The sequence below is a fragment of the Cynocephalus volans genome, chromosome 2 (assembly GCF_027409185.1).
Source record: "Cynocephalus volans isolate mCynVol1 chromosome 2, mCynVol1.pri, whole genome shotgun sequence".
Classification (NCBI taxonomy): Eukaryota; Metazoa; Chordata; class Mammalia; order Dermoptera; family Cynocephalidae; genus Cynocephalus; species Cynocephalus volans.
The window spans coordinates 149,632,671-149,653,206 of record NC_084461.1 but is presented as its reverse complement, the minus strand read 5'-3'; the positions used below and the strand labels follow the sequence as shown (position 1 = coordinate 149,653,206).

At 43.3% G+C, this 20,536-nt stretch overlaps 1 protein-coding gene and 1 long non-coding RNA gene across 2 annotated transcripts in view; one reads left to right on the top strand and one right to left on the bottom strand.

The window, feature by feature from the left end:
• SLIT3 (slit guidance ligand 3) overlaps positions 1-1,857 on the top strand; it is a 597,642-nt gene extending 595,785 nt beyond the window's left edge. The window contains exon 36 of the mRNA XM_063085643.1: positions 1,442-1,857. Within this exon, the coding sequence (XP_062941713.1) occupies positions 1,442-1,677 (236 nt within the window). The 3' untranslated portion in view covers positions 1,678-1,857. The remainder of the gene's footprint in view (positions 1-1,441) is intronic.
• Positions 153-20,536, bottom strand: part of LOC134369293 (uncharacterized) — an 82,924-nt gene continuing 62,540 nt past the window's right edge. Inside the window, exons 3-5 of the long non-coding RNA XR_010022604.1 lie at positions 12,990-13,233; positions 12,637-12,759; positions 153-1,772 (exon numbers count right to left, since the gene is read on the bottom strand). This is a non-coding gene — a long non-coding RNA (uncharacterized LOC134369293). The remainder of the gene's footprint in view (positions 1,773-12,636; positions 12,760-12,989; positions 13,234-20,536) is intronic.

Here is a 20,536-nt window from a genome sequence, read left to right as displayed (position 1 = left end):
CCACCCAAGTCCTAGGCAGACCACCCCCATTTTATACCTAGATGAAATACTATTCTTAACCAAAACTGCTCATTTTTAAAAATTTATTAATTTAAGATAATTTTAGACTTAACGGAAAAATTATTATCAAGAGAGTACTAACAGCTCTAATATTCCCCTCACCTCGATTGTTAACTTGTTGCTACATTTGCAGTCTCTTTCTTCCCACATTATACACACACACCCATTATCATTAGTCTCTTTCTTATTCTAACAATCTCATAATTTTAAAGCAGTGTATCAAGGTTAACACAACTCACATTGCATCATATGAAAACACTGAAGTTTTAAAATGCATAAAGTCTTTTCTCCTTCTCGATCTCCTCTGCTGCTCTAAACAACCTGTGAATTATTAAGAAGGACAGGTAAATGTGTCAGACAAGGAAACTGAGGAAGAGGGATGACAAGTGACTTGCCAAGGCCATGCGGCCAAGGACCCTAGCTCCAAGTCCACAACTCCCTTCCTCAGTACCTTGCTCCAGATGTCCTCCTAGTGTAGTAAGGACCGTGGAGGGGTGGAGTTGGAGAGTTGGGTCAGGGTCCAAGTATTCAAGCAGATACAGGAGTCCCCTTGCCCTCCCTCCAGTTATTTCTAGGACTTCTGGAAAAGCTCATCCCCAAAGCCTCTTTGTCTCTTTAATTCCTGCTCCTTATTCAGTTCTCAACTCCAACATCGCTTCCCAGATAAGCCTCTCTGGCCACTGGGCCAGATCAAGTTCCTTTGCTATATGCTCTTATATGAAGATGTTCCTTTTCTCTACAGCATCTACCTCAGTTTCTCATTACAAATATATTCACTCAAATGATTATGTAATTAGTGTCTAGACTCTAAACTAAGGGAGACAGGCTACTGGGACTGGTGGGGATTGGGGCAAACTGGAGATCTCCTGCCCCATCTAAAGCATTCAGCTATAGCCAATTATTGCAATGCAGGGATGCAGACCCAGCTTGGCCAGACCTCCTGGGTTTCAAAGAAGCCAGAAATCCAAATTCTTTGGTGAAATCTCCTGGTTTTTAATATTAGCATTTAATTTAGTTTTTAAACATGTGTAGGGCTATCAAAACATCTGAGGATGGGTTTAGCCCACATTCTACCAGTTTGCCATGTCTAGTTTGGACTTTAAGTCCCCTGAAGGAAGGGAGCACGCCTGCTTCTGCCACCATTATATCCTCAGGGCTTAGTTATAAGCCTCATATAGAGCCTGGCACAGAAAAGGCAACTTAATATTTGTGGAATAGATGGATGGGTAAGTGTGGAACAGGGGTAGGGACAAATGAATGAATAAGTACATAGAGCTTTCAGATCACAAGTGTTTCAGAACAGCCTACCTGGGAACTGCCCATGCTCTGCCTGCCACCTATGCTACCAATGCCCTGTTCCTACCTCTTCTGCCCTCTGCAGAGAATCCATGCCTGGGGGAGGTAGTCCGAGAGGTGATCCGCCGCCAGAAAGGTTATGCATCATGTGCCACAGCTTCCAAGGTGCCCATAATGGAATGTCATGGGGGCTGTGGGCCCCAGTGCTGCCAGCCCACCCGCAGCAAGAGGCGGAAATACGTCTTCCAGTGCACAGATGGCTCCTCGTTCGTGGAAGAGGTGGAAAGACATTTAGAGTGTGGCTGCCGCCCGTGTTCCTAAGCCTCCACCCACCCATCCATCTCATAGACTCGAGCTTGTTAGGGTTGGGACAGCCACATGGGATCCCCTTGAGATTCAGAGTGAAGGAGAGGAAGCTGGAGAGAAAGCAAAAGAAGAGAATATTAAGTATATTGTAAAATAAACAAAAAATAGAACTTATTTTTATTATGGAAAGTGACTATTTTCATCTTTTATTATATAAATATATCACACTGTCTGAGTATATGTACCATATAGTGAGTTATTTTTACTGAGTTTTGTGTTGTGTATTTGTTGTGTTTTTATAAACAAACAGCTGTTAAAAATTTTAAGAAAAAAGATTCATAAAAATGTTTTAAAACAAATGGACAAGAATAAAGAAACAATAGCCTGTCTGAGGAAGGAGAAGGAAGTATTTATGTTTATGAAATACTATCATGGCAGTAGAAACCAAGACTTGCTTACTGAGCTCAGGAAAAGAAATAAGAGGAAGAGAGAAAAGGAAAAGATCTTTCTTCATTTCTAACTAACTCCTTTTTTCTTTCTTCCCTGAAAGGACCTAGTTTTTGTTTTCTTTTTTTCTTGGTGGCTGGCCTATACAAGGATCCAAACCCTCGACCTTGGTGTTATAAGGCTGCACTCTAACCAACTGAGCTAATTGGCAAGCCCTAGGACCCAGCTTTTAAAAATCCCAGTTCTTCCAGAAAAAGCAGCTGAGCCCCAGGCTTCTGAGTCTGGCAGTTTCTGTCCCTGTCTGCCCCAAACCCCACTGCAGGTCTGAAGCCCTCCCCAACCCCTCCTCCAAGAGACCAACCCCACTTTTCCTTCCTGGCTGGCCCTGACTTCCATTAGAGGATTATCTGAACTCTGCCATAGGCTTAATCTGGGCCTGTTTTGCCAAATTTTAAAAGAGCTGTTCTTTTCCTGCCCCTCCACAGGAGCAGGGTCCTCCTGGGCGAAACAAGGGGAAACGGGGCCATGCTATCTTCTTAGGCCCCAGGCACTGGCCCTTCTCAGAAAGTTCTGGCCAACTGGAATTCCAATTCCAGGTATTGAATGCAATGCCTGGAGAGGAGGCAGCCAGCACTGCTGGGATGAGGAAGGCTGGGAGCCATGCCTGCCTACAGCCCTAGTAGATATCCAACTCCAGAAGGTTCTTAGAGGCTCTTTCTGTGAGACAGAAAGGCCTCTGCCACCTGATCCTCCAGGTCACCATTCTAATGACAAAAACTGTACCTTTATCTATTCAACCCCTGGCTCCGCAGGAAGGGTAAAGCAGTAGAGCCCCACCTCATAGATAAGGAAACCCAGGCCTCCCTCAGGCTCTGTAACTCACCTTAAGCCGCATGTCTGACAAGTGGAACAGCCAGACCTGGAGTCCAGACTAAAACTCTAGATTCCTTCTCCAGAATGGGTGAGCACAAGAGATTCTGGCAGTTTAAGTTCATCAGAGAAATCCTACTGGAAAAGGAAAGTAGATGTTCTTTCCTTTTATTTATTTTTGGCAGCTGGCCAGTGCTAGGATCCGAACCCGTGACCTTGGTGTTATAAGTGCTCTCTAACCAACAGAGCTAACTGGCCAGCCCCTTCCTGCTTTTGTTCCGCCTTGTTCATTCCTTTTTCTGCCTCCCAAGTATCCAGAAAGATTCTAGAGAGAAGGACTTAGGATCTAGGGAATGTGATCCCATCCAGCCTCTGACTCCATTCCTGATGGGAACTTGCCTGCCCCCATCTCTTTCCACATATCCTCCTCACCCAGCCTCATTTTGCCCCCTTTTGTCCTGGTCAGGTTAGTACACGTGGCCCAGGGTCTCAGCTGTTCATACCAACTCTCTGGCTGTCATCGTCCATCCCTCCCACCCCCAAGAGCCTCCACTGTAGAAGTTTCAGGGAGGAGAGTTTGGGACTCAGTGGACCTTTCAGCTCTGAGGGTCCCCACAGGAGCCTAGTTGCTCTGTGAGGACCAATGGTGGGCCAAAGATTCCAAGAATAAAGAAAGGAGAAAGGAAAGGAAGGAAGATGGAGGAACACAAGGGAAATGGAAGATAGGGAGGGAGACAAGGAGGGAAGGAGGAAGGAAGGGAAGGAGGAAGGAAGGGAGGGAGGGAGAGAAGGAAGAGAGGGATATGATGGATAAATTTACCTAAAAATATGCAGGGCAATATACATTATGTTCTAGGTGCTGTACTTTATGGTGGGTTTAAAATATTAATAGTCAGATTTACTTAGTGCTTACTATATTCTACATCAGATATTATTCTAATTGCTATATACATTTATAAATACGATCATTTAATTCTCAAAAACAACCCTATAGTAAAAATATTAACCCACTTTACAGCTGAGTAAACTGAGACACAGAAAAGTTAAGGAACATGCCCAAGAGTAGATTTCTAACAAATTGTAGAGCCAGGATCTGGGCTGGGTTGTCTGACTCCAGAACGTGCTCGCGGAAACATGAAACCATACCGCTTCTCTGAGAAACCAGTCCTGCCCATAAGGATCCTACAGTCTGGGGCAGAAGCAGTCACGAAAACGGATGATTGCTTATTGTACAATAAGTTTTCTAATGGCAGTATAATCAAAGGAAGTGGCTGTCCAGAGGAGGGAATTTCCAATCCTGAGTCATCAAGGATGAATAGGAGTTTGCCAGGGGTGGTAAAGGGAGTTAAACTGTCCAGGGAATGGCCTATAAGCAGTGAAATGTGAAAAGGCCTGGTATGTTTGGGGAGCCGTCAGAGACTCGGAGTGGCAGGAGCGTGGGAGTCCACCTGGGGAAGAAAGAGAAATGGGGTCTACCTGAAGGCAGAGTTTTGACCACAGAGTTGTGTATGCTAAGGTAGGCCATAGAGAGCCAGCAGGGTTGGGCAGAGGATTAGCAAGATTAGTGCTGGCTCAGGAGGAGAACTGTGGTAAAGGAGAGAGAAGCCTGGAAGAGGAGATAGGTCACCCAAAATGGTCTTAGGGGCTCCCAGTGGTTCACTTTGTGGCTAGAAAACACTACTTCCCAGATGTACCACAAAAGTCTTCATGGTAGCTCAGACGCTTAGTCATGGAAGGTGTGTCCTGGGATCTACCCAATACCCCTCCCATCTCCCATGCCCCACCAGCCCCTGTCCCCATCCCAAGGAAGGACCTGAGCCTCATTCTACCATCAACACCCCTAATTAGCCTCTCCCCACCCAGCACAAAGCCCACTCAGCCTGCTACTTTGAGAGCCCCACCCAGGGTCACTGGCTTTCTGGAAGGACTCAGCTGGCTTTCAGCTTTTCCTCTGTCCCCCACCTTGCCAATCACCCCCTGGGCCCAACCCTAAATCCAGCCACAGTCAGCCAAGACAGCAAAAGGGCTGGGTTCTCTCAGTGTGGTTTAGGGGATATTTTGAGCCTTCCCCTCAATTTTGGAAGGCTTAACTTTGAGAAATGCCGAATGCAAGGGCATAAGAAAATTCTCCCCAAAATAAAGTTTCCCTAACAAATGGAGATTAAAACTCTCTCTCCTTAACAGCAAAATTCTAAGAACAGAAAGTTCAATGGGGCAGAAAGAGTTCAGTTAGTTAATTTGCACCCTAACAAGTGCAGTTCAAAGTTTGTGAGTGGGGACATAATATACAGAAGAGGCCACTAGAGCTATTTCCCCCTGAGCAGGATTCAGGAGAAGGGAAGGGAGGGTCCCTTATGAACTCAGCCAAGGGGCCCTACAATAGCTGATGAGATGATGTATTTAAAAGCTCTCTGTAAAGTGTAAACTAAAAACCTTAAATGTAAGATGCTGTTGTTATTACTGTTGTTGTTGCTATTATTGACATGCCAAAAGATCCTTTTTAGAAGACAGCTTTGCTCTTCCAATCTCATAACAATGAGCCCAAATCTGATGCTTCAGAACGATGAGGAGAGGAGAGGAAGAGAGGTATGAGGGGAGGAAGGCACATCTCCTAGGACCAGAGGAAAAAAGGAGGAAAGCCTCCAGGGTGACCCTCAAGAACACAGGAATGGTCAGGCCTGGGACTGAGCTAACCTTGCCCTCCACTAGAGACAAAGCTATCACCAGACTAAACCCTAAGGCTGAGAAGTCACCCACTGCTGGAAGCAGAAGCCCATAGAAACAAGTGACCTGCCCCACAAAGACTCACAGGTTCGCAGATATCAGAACTGGAGAAACCTTAGGGGGTCACAGGTGGGTGGGAAAATGGAGGGTCAGACAAATGAAAGGAATGGAGTGACTAAACCATAGACCAAAATCATACAGCTAATTCATGACCAAGGCAGGAATAGACTCAGATGTTCACCCAGCCAAAGTTCATCCAACTACTCCACAGTGATATTCAGGCAGAGTGAAGCCTCAGATAGACCTTCCAACACCTTCTTGATGGCCAGGAGAGTGTCCTCCACCTTCGCCCACAGCCATCTCCTGTTGTGCTCTCAGATGGCCAGGAAGCTGGTTAGGTGGCACTTATCCATGTTTTCTAGTCTGGGTTAAACAGTGCCAAATGAAACACTTGGGGCAATTTGGTGAGAGATGCCAGCTAGCAGGACCAGTGAAGGCAGAATTGGGCATTTGGCAAAGCTTATTTCTCTTACTTGATGATAGGTTCTAATAGGAAAATTTTTAAGACTTTTTAAAAACAATGTTATAGTGCTGCCTCCACAATATGGAATAATGTACATTCTTTTTTCAACAGACTGTCATATTCTGATGTCATTAAAATAAACAGATGAGTCACAGAAGAGCTATCAGACACTTCTGTGAATATCATAACTTAGCCCTGCTCCATGGTGTGTGCTTTATTTTGACCCCTGACTTTCATACCCCCTGGGACAATGATTACTGCATTCAGGGGGCTTAGGCAAGTCTGGTGTGGAATTAGTTGGAAAAAATTGGTTTCTTGGACCATAAAGTGAGATGAATGAATCCAGAGTTCCCCAGACACATGGAAGAGAAGACTCAACACGTGGCTCAGGGTCTGCAGGGAATGCAGTTTGTATGGCCACACACTGGGTGCCAAGGGTCACGGGGGAGGAAGCCACTCTGGTTCAGAGGGAAAGAATCCTTATTAAGACATGAAGGAAGATTCCTCCTGGACACTCCAATTCCCAATTGAATTACTTCCTTTATTCCTTCAACAAGCATTTTTTGAGCATCTACTATGTGCCAGGTACTATTCTAGGCATTAAGGATTCCAGGGATGATCAAGACAAAGTCCTTGTCCTCCTGGAGTTTAAACTCTTACTGAGGAGGGGATGTGCCAATCAACAAACAAGTAACTCAGCTAGTGATAAGTTCACTTCAGACTGTAAAGTAGAGAAGACGTGACAATGTCTGGGTGGGTGCTTTACACAGTGAGATCAAGGAAGGCTGCCCTAAAGAATTGGGACGTGGAGGTAGGGAAAAGTGCCAAGAGATGGAAGAAGGAAGCCTGACTATGCAGCACTGGCTAGGTACTTGCCTTCATGTGAGTGGTATCTGAGGGAAGTGGGTTGCTCAAGCACCTTAGTAGGCCAGAGATGATGGCATGGATGAGGGAGCACTAAATGGGCCTGCAAATGAGAGGAGGGAAGCAGCACTCACCCCTTAGCCTCAGCCCTGGGGCTCCCTTGAAAGGCTATGGACTACTGGAATGAGGACTGCTAAGGGTCTGGAGGCTGCCACCTGCTAGTTGAAGGTCACCCTCACTTCCCTCCATCTCCCTCGTGGATCCCATTGAGAACAAGACACTGGCGGCAGCAGATGCACCAAGTGTTGGAAAAGGGCCAGACCTCATGGCCCCAGGCCTGTGGCTCCTTCTTCTCCTGGTACTCCCTGAGCAAGATAGGGCCACGCAGGCTGGTGCCCTGAGCCTCTATCACAGATGTCCTTGACATTTGTTTCATAGCTTTCAGTGTGAATGAATTTGAATTATGGAGGGGGTTAGGTTTTGTGCTGACACACATTGTTTCAAGACAGCCTGGGTGTCCCTTCCAGGAGAGACTGATGCCCAGGAACCCACAGCCTTCATTTTCCATACTTAGACCCAGAGCCCTCCCACGGCTGGGACCTATAAGTATATTGATCCCTCTCAAATTCCCTTTTGTGTCAGTCTATCACATATGTTCTCAACTGTGTGAAATTTGCCCCCTGAGGAGACATTTGGCAATGTCTGGCGACAGTTTTGATTATGATTGGGGCATGGTGTGCTACTGGCTTAGTATGGGTAGAGACCAGTGATGCTACTAATCATCCTGCAATACACAGGACATCCTCCAACAAAAAATTATCCTGCCCAAGATGTCCATAGTGCTATGAATTTGAGAAAACCTGGCTTAGCCTAATCAGATCCTTCCCTGAATATCTGGATGGAATCATTTACGAAGAAAGAGGAAAGGAGTACTAAATAGGCAACACAAAGCGACCTCCCCAGGGTGTCTTGGTTGGAACACATGGCAGGCTGGTGGTCTCTACTTGTATTTAGAATACCATTATTTTTATTTTTTGGTGCTGGCCAGTACAGGGATCAAACCCTGGACCTTGCTGTTACCAGCACCACATTCTAACCAACTGAGCTAACTGGCCAGTCCTTGAACACCACTACTGATGGGAAACTGAGACCAAGACATTTTTGGCAACGGGGGACCACCATCAACCTTTCTGCCATTCTTTGCCCTTATTATTCAGGCACTGCAAATGTGTGCAGGGCAATGGAGTCTAGATTTAATATGCTTCATTGACATATAAAATATGGCAGAGCAAGTGACATTCATCTTTGGACCTGCTATTGGCAGAGAAATAAAGAACAGGATTAATAAAAATGTTGTTTCTGTTTCCTGAAACTCTACCCTTCATCTAAGTCCCTGGCAGAAGAAGTAGAAAAAGGTTGTCAGGTTATCAAATCAAAACATGAGGACTGAGGATTTGTTTGTGATCTGTCAAAGGTGAGTGAAGAAGCCATGGTTCAAAAGCCACAAGCAGCCCAACTTGAAGACCCAGCGAGGAATGTTAAGCTCTCTTAATAATTGACAGCAGGATTAACTGGTTAGTAGAATAGCCTTGCTCATTCAGCGTAACCTTGTAAAGCACTGCAGGGACAGGAGACACTCTTGGCTCCCTACCAGGGCTCTATAAATAGACTCTGTAAATGTCCCCATTTACCAAGCCCTGCAGAGGGAAGGGAGACCAGCAAGCCTTGGAACTTGAGAGCAGGGTTGAGAGAGGGTTTGAGTAAGCAGGCCTCCATCCTCATCCCCCTCCACCTACCCAGAAGATTACCACATCCTCACCCCAATCCTGCTGTTTAACTTTGGCAACATCACTGTGAACTTCAATTTCACCATCTAGAAAACAAGCATGACAAGGCTTGACATAATCACGGCTCTGTAGGTTACAAGAGGCAAAAAGCAATTCAAACCAACTTAAGCAAAAAAAGGAACATGTTGGCTCCAGTAATTGGAAATTTTTCTCCAAGCTCATTCATGTTGCTGCAAATGGCAGAATTTTGTTCCTTTTTATAGCTGAGTAGTATTCCATTGTGTATATATACCATTTTCTTTATCCAATTATCTGTTGATGGACATTTGGGTTCGTTCCATATTGGCTATTGTGAACAGAGCTGCAATAAACATGGGAGTGCAGATATCCCTTCAACATGATGATTTCCATTCCTTTGGGTATATAGCCAGCAGTGGGGTTGCTGGATCATGTGGTAGTTCTGTCTATAGTTGTTTGAGAAACCTCTGTACTGTTTTCCATGATGTTGCACTAATTTACAGTCCCAACAGTGTATAAGGGTTACCCTTTCTTCACATCCTTGCCAGCATTTGTTATTTTCTGGAAAAGTTAGGGTAGTTCTTATGGCATCTGGCATGGGTGTTTGGCTCCTAGAGCTCATACAATGTCATAAGGGCTCAGGATCTCACAGGCATGCTTGGCTTTCTTCTGCCGTGGCTTCATTCTTAGGAAGGCCCTCCTGAGCAGATGGCAAAATGACTCCCAGAAGCTGCAGACTGAAAGTAGTACATACTACTAATTTCAGGCCCAGGAGAAAAGAGACCTTCTCTTTTCCAGTACTTCCAAGAGACAGCCCAGAATTGAGTCTCACTGGCTCTGAATGGCTTGGCTTGGGACAAATGTCCATCACTGAACAAAACATTATGGTCAAGGGAATAAGCATCATTGATTGACCAAGCCTGTATCACATGATCACCCCTTGAGCCAGAAACAGGTAGTTGAAGATGAGGAAGGGTGTTTCTCTAAGGAAAAGAGGGAATAGATGCTCGGTCAGCAGAAATGACATACGGTAACTACTCACCATAGGTAGTTACTTAGAAAATATATGACACCAAGGTCCAGGGTTCAATCCCTGTACCAGCCAGTTGCCAAGAAAAAAGAAAGAAAGAAAGAATATATGATATTGATATGATAAGTCTGGAGAATCCACTTTATAGACTCCAGCACACCAAATAAACATAAGTGATAAACACAGATACTATCATTTTGGCAACTAGAAAATAACACCAAGTTTCTTACTAACATTCATGAAAGTCTATAAAACTTTCTTAACTGGACTCCAAATCCTGTTTTCATTGGAATTAAAAATTAAATTTAAAAATGCAGGCTAAAATATATATCTCCACCTAAATTGGAAAGGGAGAGGGAGAGAGAGAAAGAGAGAAAAGAGCTGCTAAACCCTGCTCTGAGTCCTAGAGTAAAATTTAATTAGCTGAAGAGGGATTCATTCACCTTTCAAGTATGTCTCAGGGTGACCCCTCTCCAGTGACCTTGTTTTGAAAACAATTTTATCTTCCATATCTTTTTGATGGTGGCTGATAGGATATAAGAGCAGTGTTTGGAGAAGTGGAAGATTGCCTAGTTATAGGTGAGAAGGTGAATTCACAGAAGGAGGGGAAAGATCTGACATTCATTGAGCACATGCTCTCGATCACACATTTATACACATCCTTTCCTGTACACCAAAGCAAAGCTGCCAATAGGTTCTGTTTTCCCCATTTAGCCAGTGACTGAGAAAGACCTAAATCACACAGCTAGGAAATGGCAGATGGGTGATTCAAACCAGGTTGGACCCAGTGCCCGTGCCCTTTCCACTACAACACCACGATTTGCACATAACGAGCCCTTGATGAATGTCTGTTGTTGGATGTTTTCCACATACACAGTGTCTTGTGCAAGATACTGGAGCTCATGGGATTAAGGAAAGCTGACAAGCTCATTAATCGGAAGACTGAAACCATACCTTGTGTTAAGTGTTGGTGTAAAGCCAATGCAACTATTGGGAGGTAATGGGAACAGCTCTCTTTTAGAGTGACTACTGCATGCCAGACATTTCGCCTGTTTATCCACAATCCTCACAAAAATTCTGCAAGGTAGGAACTGTTATCCCCCTATTATGGATGACGAACCTGGGTGATACAGAAGAGGGTTATTGCTTGGGGTTCCACAGCTAGCAAACTGCAGCACTGGGATTCAAACTTAAATTGGCTGTCTAAAAGTACATGCTTTTCCACTCTGCATGCTGCCCAACCTGTGGTGATGAGAACAATGATCTCTAGTCTACATTTTCCACAGGTTGGGGAGGGTCTGCAAGAAGTGTTTCTAAAGATTGGAGGAGCCTGGGAATCTGTGGAAACCAAGATCAGTGACCTAAGTCTCACGGGCAGGCCTCAGCCCATGGTCACTTAGGTACAGCCAGTGAGGCTGGCACTTCCCCAGCCAGCTTTCAGTTCATGCCTATGAAGGGCATCGTCCATTCTTGTGGACAATTAGAACTTTTCAGCCACTGCAATGTATCCTCAAAATCCTCTACCTCCTCCTGTACTAGAGGAAAAGCACGTGACCCAGAGTCCTAGGGCTGCCAGTCACTCTCTACGTTGCCCGAGTAGATATGGATATGTCATTTCTCTTAGTATCTGCAAAACAAGGGAATGGGCTGATAAAAATCTACTTGTGGCCCAGAAAACTAACCTGGCAATAATTCATCATGAGGGACAAATTTATGTGAATACACTTTGTAAAAACTATAAGTGCCATGAAAATATGAATTAATCTGGGCAACAGTATCTAAACTCTGTTTCCTAGGGCTCCTTTAACAAAATACCACAAACTAGCCTAAAACAACAGAAATTTATTCTCTCATAGTTCGGGAGGCTAGAAGTTCAAAATCAAAGTGCCAATAAGGCTGGTTCCTGCAGGAGGCTGTGAAAGAAACTGTCCATGCCTTCTCCTTGCTTCTTTTCTGATAGTTGCCAGCAATCTTTAACAATCCTTGGCATGCCCTGGCTTGTAAATGCATGGCTCTAATCTCTGCCTACCTCATCTTCGCATGGCTATTTTCTCTTTGTCCCTGTGTGTCCTCTTCTGTCTCCTATAAGGACACTCTCTTTGGATTTAGGGCCTAATCCAGTATGGTCTAATCTCAATCCTTACCTTAATTACAACTACAGAGGTACTATTTCCAAGCAAAGTTACATTCTGAGGTTCTAGGTGGACATGAATTTGGGGGGAGACACTATTCTGCCCACTACATAATTCTTTTACAGCTGAGGAAGCCAAGTGACTGAGAAGGAAGTGACTTTCCCAAGGTCATACAGTTTTCCTACAATTTCATGTGCATAAACAATATTAGAGAGAGGAGAGGCAGGGGTACAGTGTGATTTTCAGAGACCATACATCAGTGAACAGACCTTCGTAGATAAAGATAAATAAGCCCATCCTGCATGACCAAACTCCAGAGGGAGCCTGCCTAAAATATGTTCTATAACTCTAACCCACATTTCTCCCTTCTGGGGAACAGAAGAGAGTAGACATTTAGCTCCACAGAAAAATTATTGAAGCCGGATAAAGAAACCCAAGAACCAGCAGTGTGTCACCAGCTGGCTCTTTAACCAGACACACAGAGAGTTTGAAAGAAGCCTCCACCTTCACTCTCCTCCGCCTACAATTTCCTTACAGTTTCAAAACCCTGCCACAATGTCAATCAAAGAAGCACCTGACCTGGTCTGCTGTTTATGTGCATCTCTACAGTGTTGCTGGTTCTCCTGGCCAGGTGCAGCATTTGGAGTTGGCAGGACTGAAGCCATGTTGGTGTTGCCGAACTCAGGTCTTGCTGCCCACTCCCTTGAGAAGAAAAGAAAAAAAAAAAAGACTCAGAAGTCAAATGGTTGGTATTAGAAAAGCAGATGTATTCAGCTGAAGGAGATGGTAGGCTATCCCATCTCAGAGACTTAGATTTACTGAGGGATTTTTAAAAGAGGGGTTGAGGGAATGGAATGTGGGAGGTTAAAAGCAGGAGAGAAGGGTATGTGAGCTACAAGGGGTCCATGCCTAAGTCAGATAAGAGGTCTCACCATCTGGTTTCTGTTCTCATCTTCACTGTTGTCGCAGGACACTTCAAGATTTTAATTTGCTTCAGAGTAGAATCATCCTTTCTACAGTCTTTTGTGTACTTTCATTTTGCAGAGCTCTGGTTGACTTGGCTGGTGCCCAAGGTCAGCTTCCAATCATTGGGCCTCAATCACTTCTCAAAACTCTACAAGTCTGAAAGAGCTTTTGGCCTTGCAAAGTACTGATTAGCTTCTTAGACTTGTTTTCCTATTTAGCAAGCAAGATGAGAAAGTCAGGGGATAGAAAGAAAGAGTGGAGAGAAAAAAAAAAAAAACTGTCCTTTTTTATTTTTTTTTTTTTTTTTATTTTTTTTTTTTTAAATTTTATTTTGTCGATATACATTGTAGCTGATTAATGCTCCCCATCACCAAAACCTCCCTCCCTTCTCCCTCCCCCCCTCCCCCCCAACCATGTCCTTTCTGTTTGTTTGTTGTATCAACTTCAAATAATTGTGGTTGTTATATCTTCTTCCCCCCCCCCCCGGTTTGTGTGTGTGTGTGTGTATGTGTGTGTGTGAATTTATATATTAATTTTTAGCTCCCTCCAATAAGTGAGAACATGTGGTATTTCTCTTTCTGTGCCTGACTTGTTTCACTTAATATAATTCTCTCAAGGTCCATCCATGTTGTTGCAAATGGCAGTATTTCATTCGTTTTTATAGCTGAGTAGTATTCCATTGTGTAGATGTACCACATTTTCCGTATCCACTCATCTGATGATGGGCATTTGGGCTGGTTCCAACTCTTGGCTATTGTAAAGAGTGCTGCGATGAACATTGGGGAACAGGTATACCTTCGACTTGATGATTTCCATTCCTCTGGGTATATTCCCAACAGTGGGATGGCTGGGTCGTATGGTAGATCTATTTGCAATTGTTTAAGGAACCTCCATACCATTTTCCATAGAGGCTGCACCATTTTGCAGTCCCACCAACAATGTATGAGAGTTCCTTTTTCTCCGCAGCCTCGCCAGCATTTATCGTTAATAGTCTTTTGGATTTTAGCCATCCTAACTGGGGTTAGATGGTATCTCAATGTGGTTTTGATTTGCATTTCCCGGATGCTGAGTGATGTTGAGCATTTTTTCATATGTCTGTTGGCCATTTGGATATCTTCCTTAGAGAAATGCCTACTTAGCTCTTTTGCCCATTTTTTAATTGGGTTGCTTGTTTTCTTCTTGTAAAGTTGTTTGAGTTCCTTATATATTCTGGATATTAATCCTTTGTCAGATGTATATTTTGCAAATATTTTCTCCCACTCTGTTGGTTGTCTTTTAACTCTTTTAATTGTTTCTTTTGCTGTGCAGAAGCTTTTTAGTTTGATATAATCCCATTTGTTTATTTTTCCTTTGGTTGCCCGTGCTTTTGGGGTCGTATTCATGAAGTCTGTGCCCAGTCCTATTTCCTGAAGTGTTTCTCCTATGTTTTCTTTAAGAAGTTTTATTGTCTCAGGGTGTATATTTAAATCCTTAATCCATTTTGAGTTGATTTTAGTATACGGTGAGAGGTATGGATCTAGTTTCATTCTCCTGCATATGGATATCCAGTTATCCCAGCACCACTTGCTGAAGAGGCAGTCCCTTCCCCAGTGAATAGGCTTGGTGCCTTTGTCAAAGATCAGATGGAAGTAAGTGTGTGGGTTGATTTCTGGATTCTCTATTCTATTCCATTGGTCAGTGTGTCTGTTTTTATGCCAGTACCATACTGTTTTGGTTATTATAGCTTTGTAGTATAGCTTAAAGTCAGGTAGTGTTATTCCTCCAGCTTTATTTTTTTTGCTGAGCATTGCTTTGGCTATTCGTGGTCTTTTATTGTTCCATATAAATGTCTGGATAGTTTTTTCCATTTCTGAGAAAAATGTCTTTGGAATTTTGATGGGGATTGCATTGAATTTGTATATCACTTTGGGTAGTATGGACATTTTCACTATGTTGATTCTTCCAATCCAAGAGCATGGAATATCTTTCCATCTTCTTGTATCCTCTCTAATTTCTCTCAGCAGTGGTTTGTAGTTCTCATTATAGAGATTTTTCACCTCCTTGGTTAACTCAATTCCTAAGTATTTTATTTTTTTGGTGGCTATTGTAAATGGGCAAGCTTTCTTGATTTCTCCTTCTGCATGTTCACTATTGGAGAAAAGAAATGCTACTGATTTTTGTGTGTTGATTTTCTATCCTGCTACTGTGCTGAAATCATTTATCAATTCCAACAGTTTTTTTGTAGAGGTTTTAGGCTGTTCGATATATAGGATCATGTCATCTGCAAACAGGGACAGTTTGACTTCATCTTTTCCAATCTGGATGCCCTTTATTTCCTTCTCTTCTCTGATTGCTCTGGCTAGTACTTCCAACACTATGTTGAATAGGAGTGGTGAGAGTGGGCATCCTTGTCTAGTTCCTGTTCTTAAAGGAAAAGCTTTCAGCTTTTCCCCATTCAGGATGATATTGGCTGTGGGTTTGGCATATATGGCTTTAATTATGTTGAGATACTTTCCCTCTATACCTAACTTATAGAGGGTCTTTGTCATGAATGAGTGCTGAACTTTATCAAATGCTTTTTCAGCATCTATAGAGATGATCATATGGTCCTTGTGTTTGAGTTTATTAATATGGTGTATCACATTTATTGATTTGCGTATGTTGAACCAACCTTGCATCCCTGGGATGAATCCCACTTGATCGTGATGAATAATTTTTCGTATGTGTTGCTGTATTCTGTTTGCTAGTATTTTAGTGAGGATTTTTGCATCTATATTCATCAAGGATATCGGCCTGTAGTTTTCTTTTTTGGTTATATCTTTACCTGGTTTTGGTATCAGGATGATGTTTGCTTCATAGAATGAGTTTGGGAGATTTGCGTCCATTTCAATCTTTTGGAATAGTTTGTAAAGAATCGGTGTCAATTCCTGTTTGAATGTTTGGTAAAATTCTGCTGTGAATCCATCTGGTCCTGGGCTTTTCTTTGTTGGGAGCCTTCTGATAACAGCTTCAATCTCCTTTATTGTTATTGGTCTGTTCAAATTTTCTACATCTTCACGGTTCAGTTTTGGGAGCTTGTGTGTGTCCAGAAATTTATCCATTTCCTCCAGATTTTCAAATTTGTTGGCGTATAGTTGTTTATAGTAGTCTCGAATGATTCCTTGTATTTCAGATGAATCAGTTGTAATATCGCCTTTTTCATTTCTAATTTTTGTTATTTGAGTCTTCTCTCTTCTTTTTTTTGTTAGCCATGCTAATGGTTTGTCAATTTTATTTATCTTTTCAAAAAACCAACTTTTTGATTCGTTGATCTTTTGAATTGTTTTTTGGTTTTCAATTTCATTCAGTTCTGCTCTGATCTTAATGATTTCTTTCCGTCTGCTAACTTTAGGATTGGATTGTTCTTGTTTTTCTAGTTCTTTAAGGTGAAGTGTTAGGTTGTTCACTTGCCATCTTTCCATTCTTCTGAAGTGAGCATTTAATGCAATAAATTTTCCCCTCAATACTGCTTTTGCAGTATCCCACAGGTTTTGGTATGATGTATCATTGTTTTCATTAGTTTCAATAAACTTTTTGATTTCCTGCTTGATTTCTTCTTGGACCCATATGTCATTAAGTAGAATGCTGTTTAATTTCCATGTGTTTGTATAGTTTCCAGAGTTTTGTTTGTTATTAATTTCTAGTTTTAATCCATTGTGGTCTGAGAAGATACATGGGATAATTCCAATATTTTTGAATTTATTGAGACTTGATTTGTGACCTAATATGTGATCTATCCTGGAAAATGATCCATGTGCTGATGAGAAGAATGAATATTCTGAGGTTGTTGGGTGGAATGTTCTGTAGATATCTGCCAATTCCAATTGGTCTAGAGTCTTGTTTAGATCTTGTATTTCTCTACTGATTCTTTGCCTAGATGATCTGTCTAATATTGACAGTGGAGTGTTCAGGTCCCCTGCTATTATGGTATTAGTGCCTATTTCCTTCTTTAGGTCTAATAGAGTTTGTTTTATAAATCTGGCTGCTCCAACATTGGGTGCGTACATATTTATGATTGTTATGTCTTCTTGATGGATCAGTCCTTTTATCATTAAGTAGTGTCCCTCATTGTCTCTTTTTATGGTTTTTAGTTTAAAGTCTATTTTGTCAGATATAAGAATAGCCACTCCAGCTCGTTTTTCTTTTCTGTTTGCATGGTAAATCTTTTTCCATCCTTTCACTCTTAGTCTGTGTGAATCTTTATGGGTGAGGTGGGTCTCTTGTAGGCAGCATATAGTTGGGTCCTCCTTTTTGATCCAGTCAGCCAGTCTGTGTCTTTTAATTGGGGAATTTAAGCCTTTTACATTAAGAGTTGTTATTAAAAGGTGTTGATTTATTCCTAGCATTTTATTGGTTGTTTGGTTGTCTTAGGTGTCTTTTGTTCCTTGCTTTCTGATTTACTGTTTGGTTTCTTTGTTTGTTGGTTCCTTAGGTTGTAGATAGTGTTTTTGTTAGCTTGTTTTCTCTTCATGAATGCCATTTTTATTGTACTAGTGGGTTTAGATTTTTCTTAGGTTTTTATGGCAGTGGTAGTTATTTTTCAGGAACCAAACCCAGTACTCCCTTGAGGATTTCTTGTAAGGGTGGTCTTGTGGTAGTGAACTCCCGCAGTTTTTGTTTGTCTGAGAAATATACTATTTGCCCCTCATTTCGGAAGGATAGCCTTGCAGGGTAGAGTATTCTTGGCTGGCAATCTTTGTCTTTTAGTATTTTGAAAATATCATCCCATTCCTTTCTAGCTTTTAGGGTTTGTGATGAAAAGTCTGATGTTAACCTGATTGGGGCTCCCTTATAGGTGATTTGACGCTTCTCTCTTGCAGCTTTTAAGATTCTCTCTTTGTCTCTGAGTTTTGCCAATTTGACTATGACATGTCTTGGAGAAGGCCTTTTTGGGTTGAATATGTTTGGAGATCGTTGAGCTTCCTGGATCTGAAGATCTGTGATTTTTCCTATACCTGGGAAGTTTTCTGCCACTATTTTGTTGAATATGTTTTCAATGGAATCTCCATTTTCCTCCCCTTCTGGAATACCCATGACTCGGATATTTGAGCGCTTGAGGTTGTCTGATATCTCTCTCAGATTTTCTTCCATGTCCTTGATTCTTTTTTCTTTCTTTTTGTCTGCTTGTGTTATTTCAAACAGCCCATCTTCAAGTTCAGAGGTTCTCTCTTCAACTTCGACAAGCCTGCTGGTTAAACTCTCCGTTGTGTTTTTTATTTCGCTGAATAACTTCTTCAGCTCAGCAAGTTCTGCTACATTTTTTTTCAGGACATTGATTTCCTTGTATATTTCCTCTTTCAGATCCTGTATACTTTTCCTCATTTCATCATGATGTCTAGCTGAGTTTTCTTGTATCTCATTCAGTTTCCTTAGAATTATCACTCGAAATTCCTTGTCAGTTATTTCAAGGGCTTCTTGTTCTATAGGATCTAGAGTATGAGATTTATTAACTTTTGGTGGTGTACTTTCTTGATTTTTTGTATTTCTGGTGTCTTTTTTTTGGTGTTTATTCATTGTGGCAGGGGGTTTCACAGTCCACCGGTTTGAGACTAATGACTAACTAGGATGTTGCTGTGGTTGCCAATTTGGTATGGCTCCCGCCGTGACTGCTCAGTTGGCCTCTAGTGTCTTGTGTGTGTGGTTGCCTCGGGTCTTGGGCTTCTCCGGGGATCCACCTTTCTGGTCAGCTTGTACTCTGCTAGGCTGGTGGATCACGTACCACAGGGTGTGTGATCTCTGTTGAGCTTTCACTTTCTGTACAGGACTTCTCCCTGTTCCGTGTGCTCTGGCCCAGGCTGTTAGATCGTGCAGTGGCGACCCCACCGGGTGTGTGGTTTCTGTCGAGTCTCCGCCTCCCTGGCCGCACGTCTCCCCCCTCTGTGCACACTGTGCTGGGCTGGGGTGTGTCTTCTGCACCCCTCGTCTATCAGCTGGGCTTTCAAGACCCTGCTCAGCACCGCCTAGCCCAGGAAGTCTACCAGGTTTCTGCTAGGCACAGACGACCGGTCTCTCTGGGTGCCTTTGTAGCACTGTGTAGATCTTTCTCGGGTCTTGTTCACCTTTGTATCCCCCCGGTATAAACCGAGTCTAGTGCCCGCCTGCAGCCTGCTCTCCGGCAGGTTCAAGCGGACCTGGGAACTCTCCTACCACACTATTCCCAACCAGAAATTCGTTAGGCTTTTTTCCAAACTGGTGGTTGCAGAGATGGTATCTGCCTCCCAGTAACAGGAAGTTTACCGGGGCCGGAGTCCAGGGTGTGGTGGAGTGACAGTCGGCCCACCCGTACTTCCTAGCCCTCCCAACACTGGTCGGGATGCCCCACACCCCCAGCCCCACCAGAGAACCGCGGAGGGAGTGGGGGAGGGAGTGGGAGAGGAGGCCGGCCCGCAGGGTCCGGAAAGCCCCGCGCCAGGCCAAGCAAATGGGCTCAGTGATGGCCGAGCAGGGCGGAGCTGCCCGCACCTGGGAAAATGGAGGCAGCACCGGGGCAGTGAGTGGCCTGGTGGTGCAGGTGGAAGCCGCGTGGGCATCCACCCTCCAAACAGAGCTGTGCCAGGGATCACTCACAGTGCTGTGCCAGGTCGGGCGCTCGCTCTGTCTCTGGTTTGTTGCCTTCCGTGTTCTCGGCGCTGCCGCCTCGACAGCCCAAGTGGTTTTAGGTCACAATAGGCTTCAGTCCTGCTCACTCTAACATTGAGACATAAAACTGCATGGGCTCTAAAAGATTTTAAAAGGAAATAGTTTTTTCTTGGCATGCATTTCTCTGAGTTCCCTCTTTTTCCCACAGTTATTTGATATTTTGACTGTTGGATACAGGGTAAGATGATATTATTTACATAAATGTAAAGTTGTTTTCCAGTCAGCCTGGAGCTGCAGATTTGCACATACTATCCAGACCCTGGAAAACCAAGGAAGATATAAATGAAGCTATGTTGATTCCACTCCTCCAGCAAGACCCTGAGATAACAGCAAGGACAGGAACAGAAACCAGATGGAGCCTTGGGGAGACTTTGCACCTGGCTCCTTGTATGGAACCCCCACAGCTCACATTCCCCTCCCTCCTGCTCTTCATTTCCCATGTTCCATTCCTTCAACCCCCTCTTTAAGAACCCCTCAGTAAATCTAAGTCTTTGAGATGCCTTTAGTCTGGCCATTCTCCTTCAGGTTTACCAGCAGTTGGGTGAGCCTAACATCTCTCCTCAGGTCACCCATATTCTTGAATAAAACCTGACTTGCTATTCCACCAACATTTTGTTGGAGTGAGCAGGACTGAAGCCATGTTGGGACCTAAAACTATGTGGGCTACAGGCAAATTTTTAAAAGACAGTTTTTTTTTTTTCACTTCGCATGCATTTTCCTGAGTTCCCTCCTTTCCAGCGGTTATTTGATACTTTGAATCTTGGTTATGGGGCAAGATAACATTATTTACATAAATATAAAGCTGTTCTCCAGCCAGTTTGGAGCTACAAACTTGCACATGGGAAACCAAGGAAGA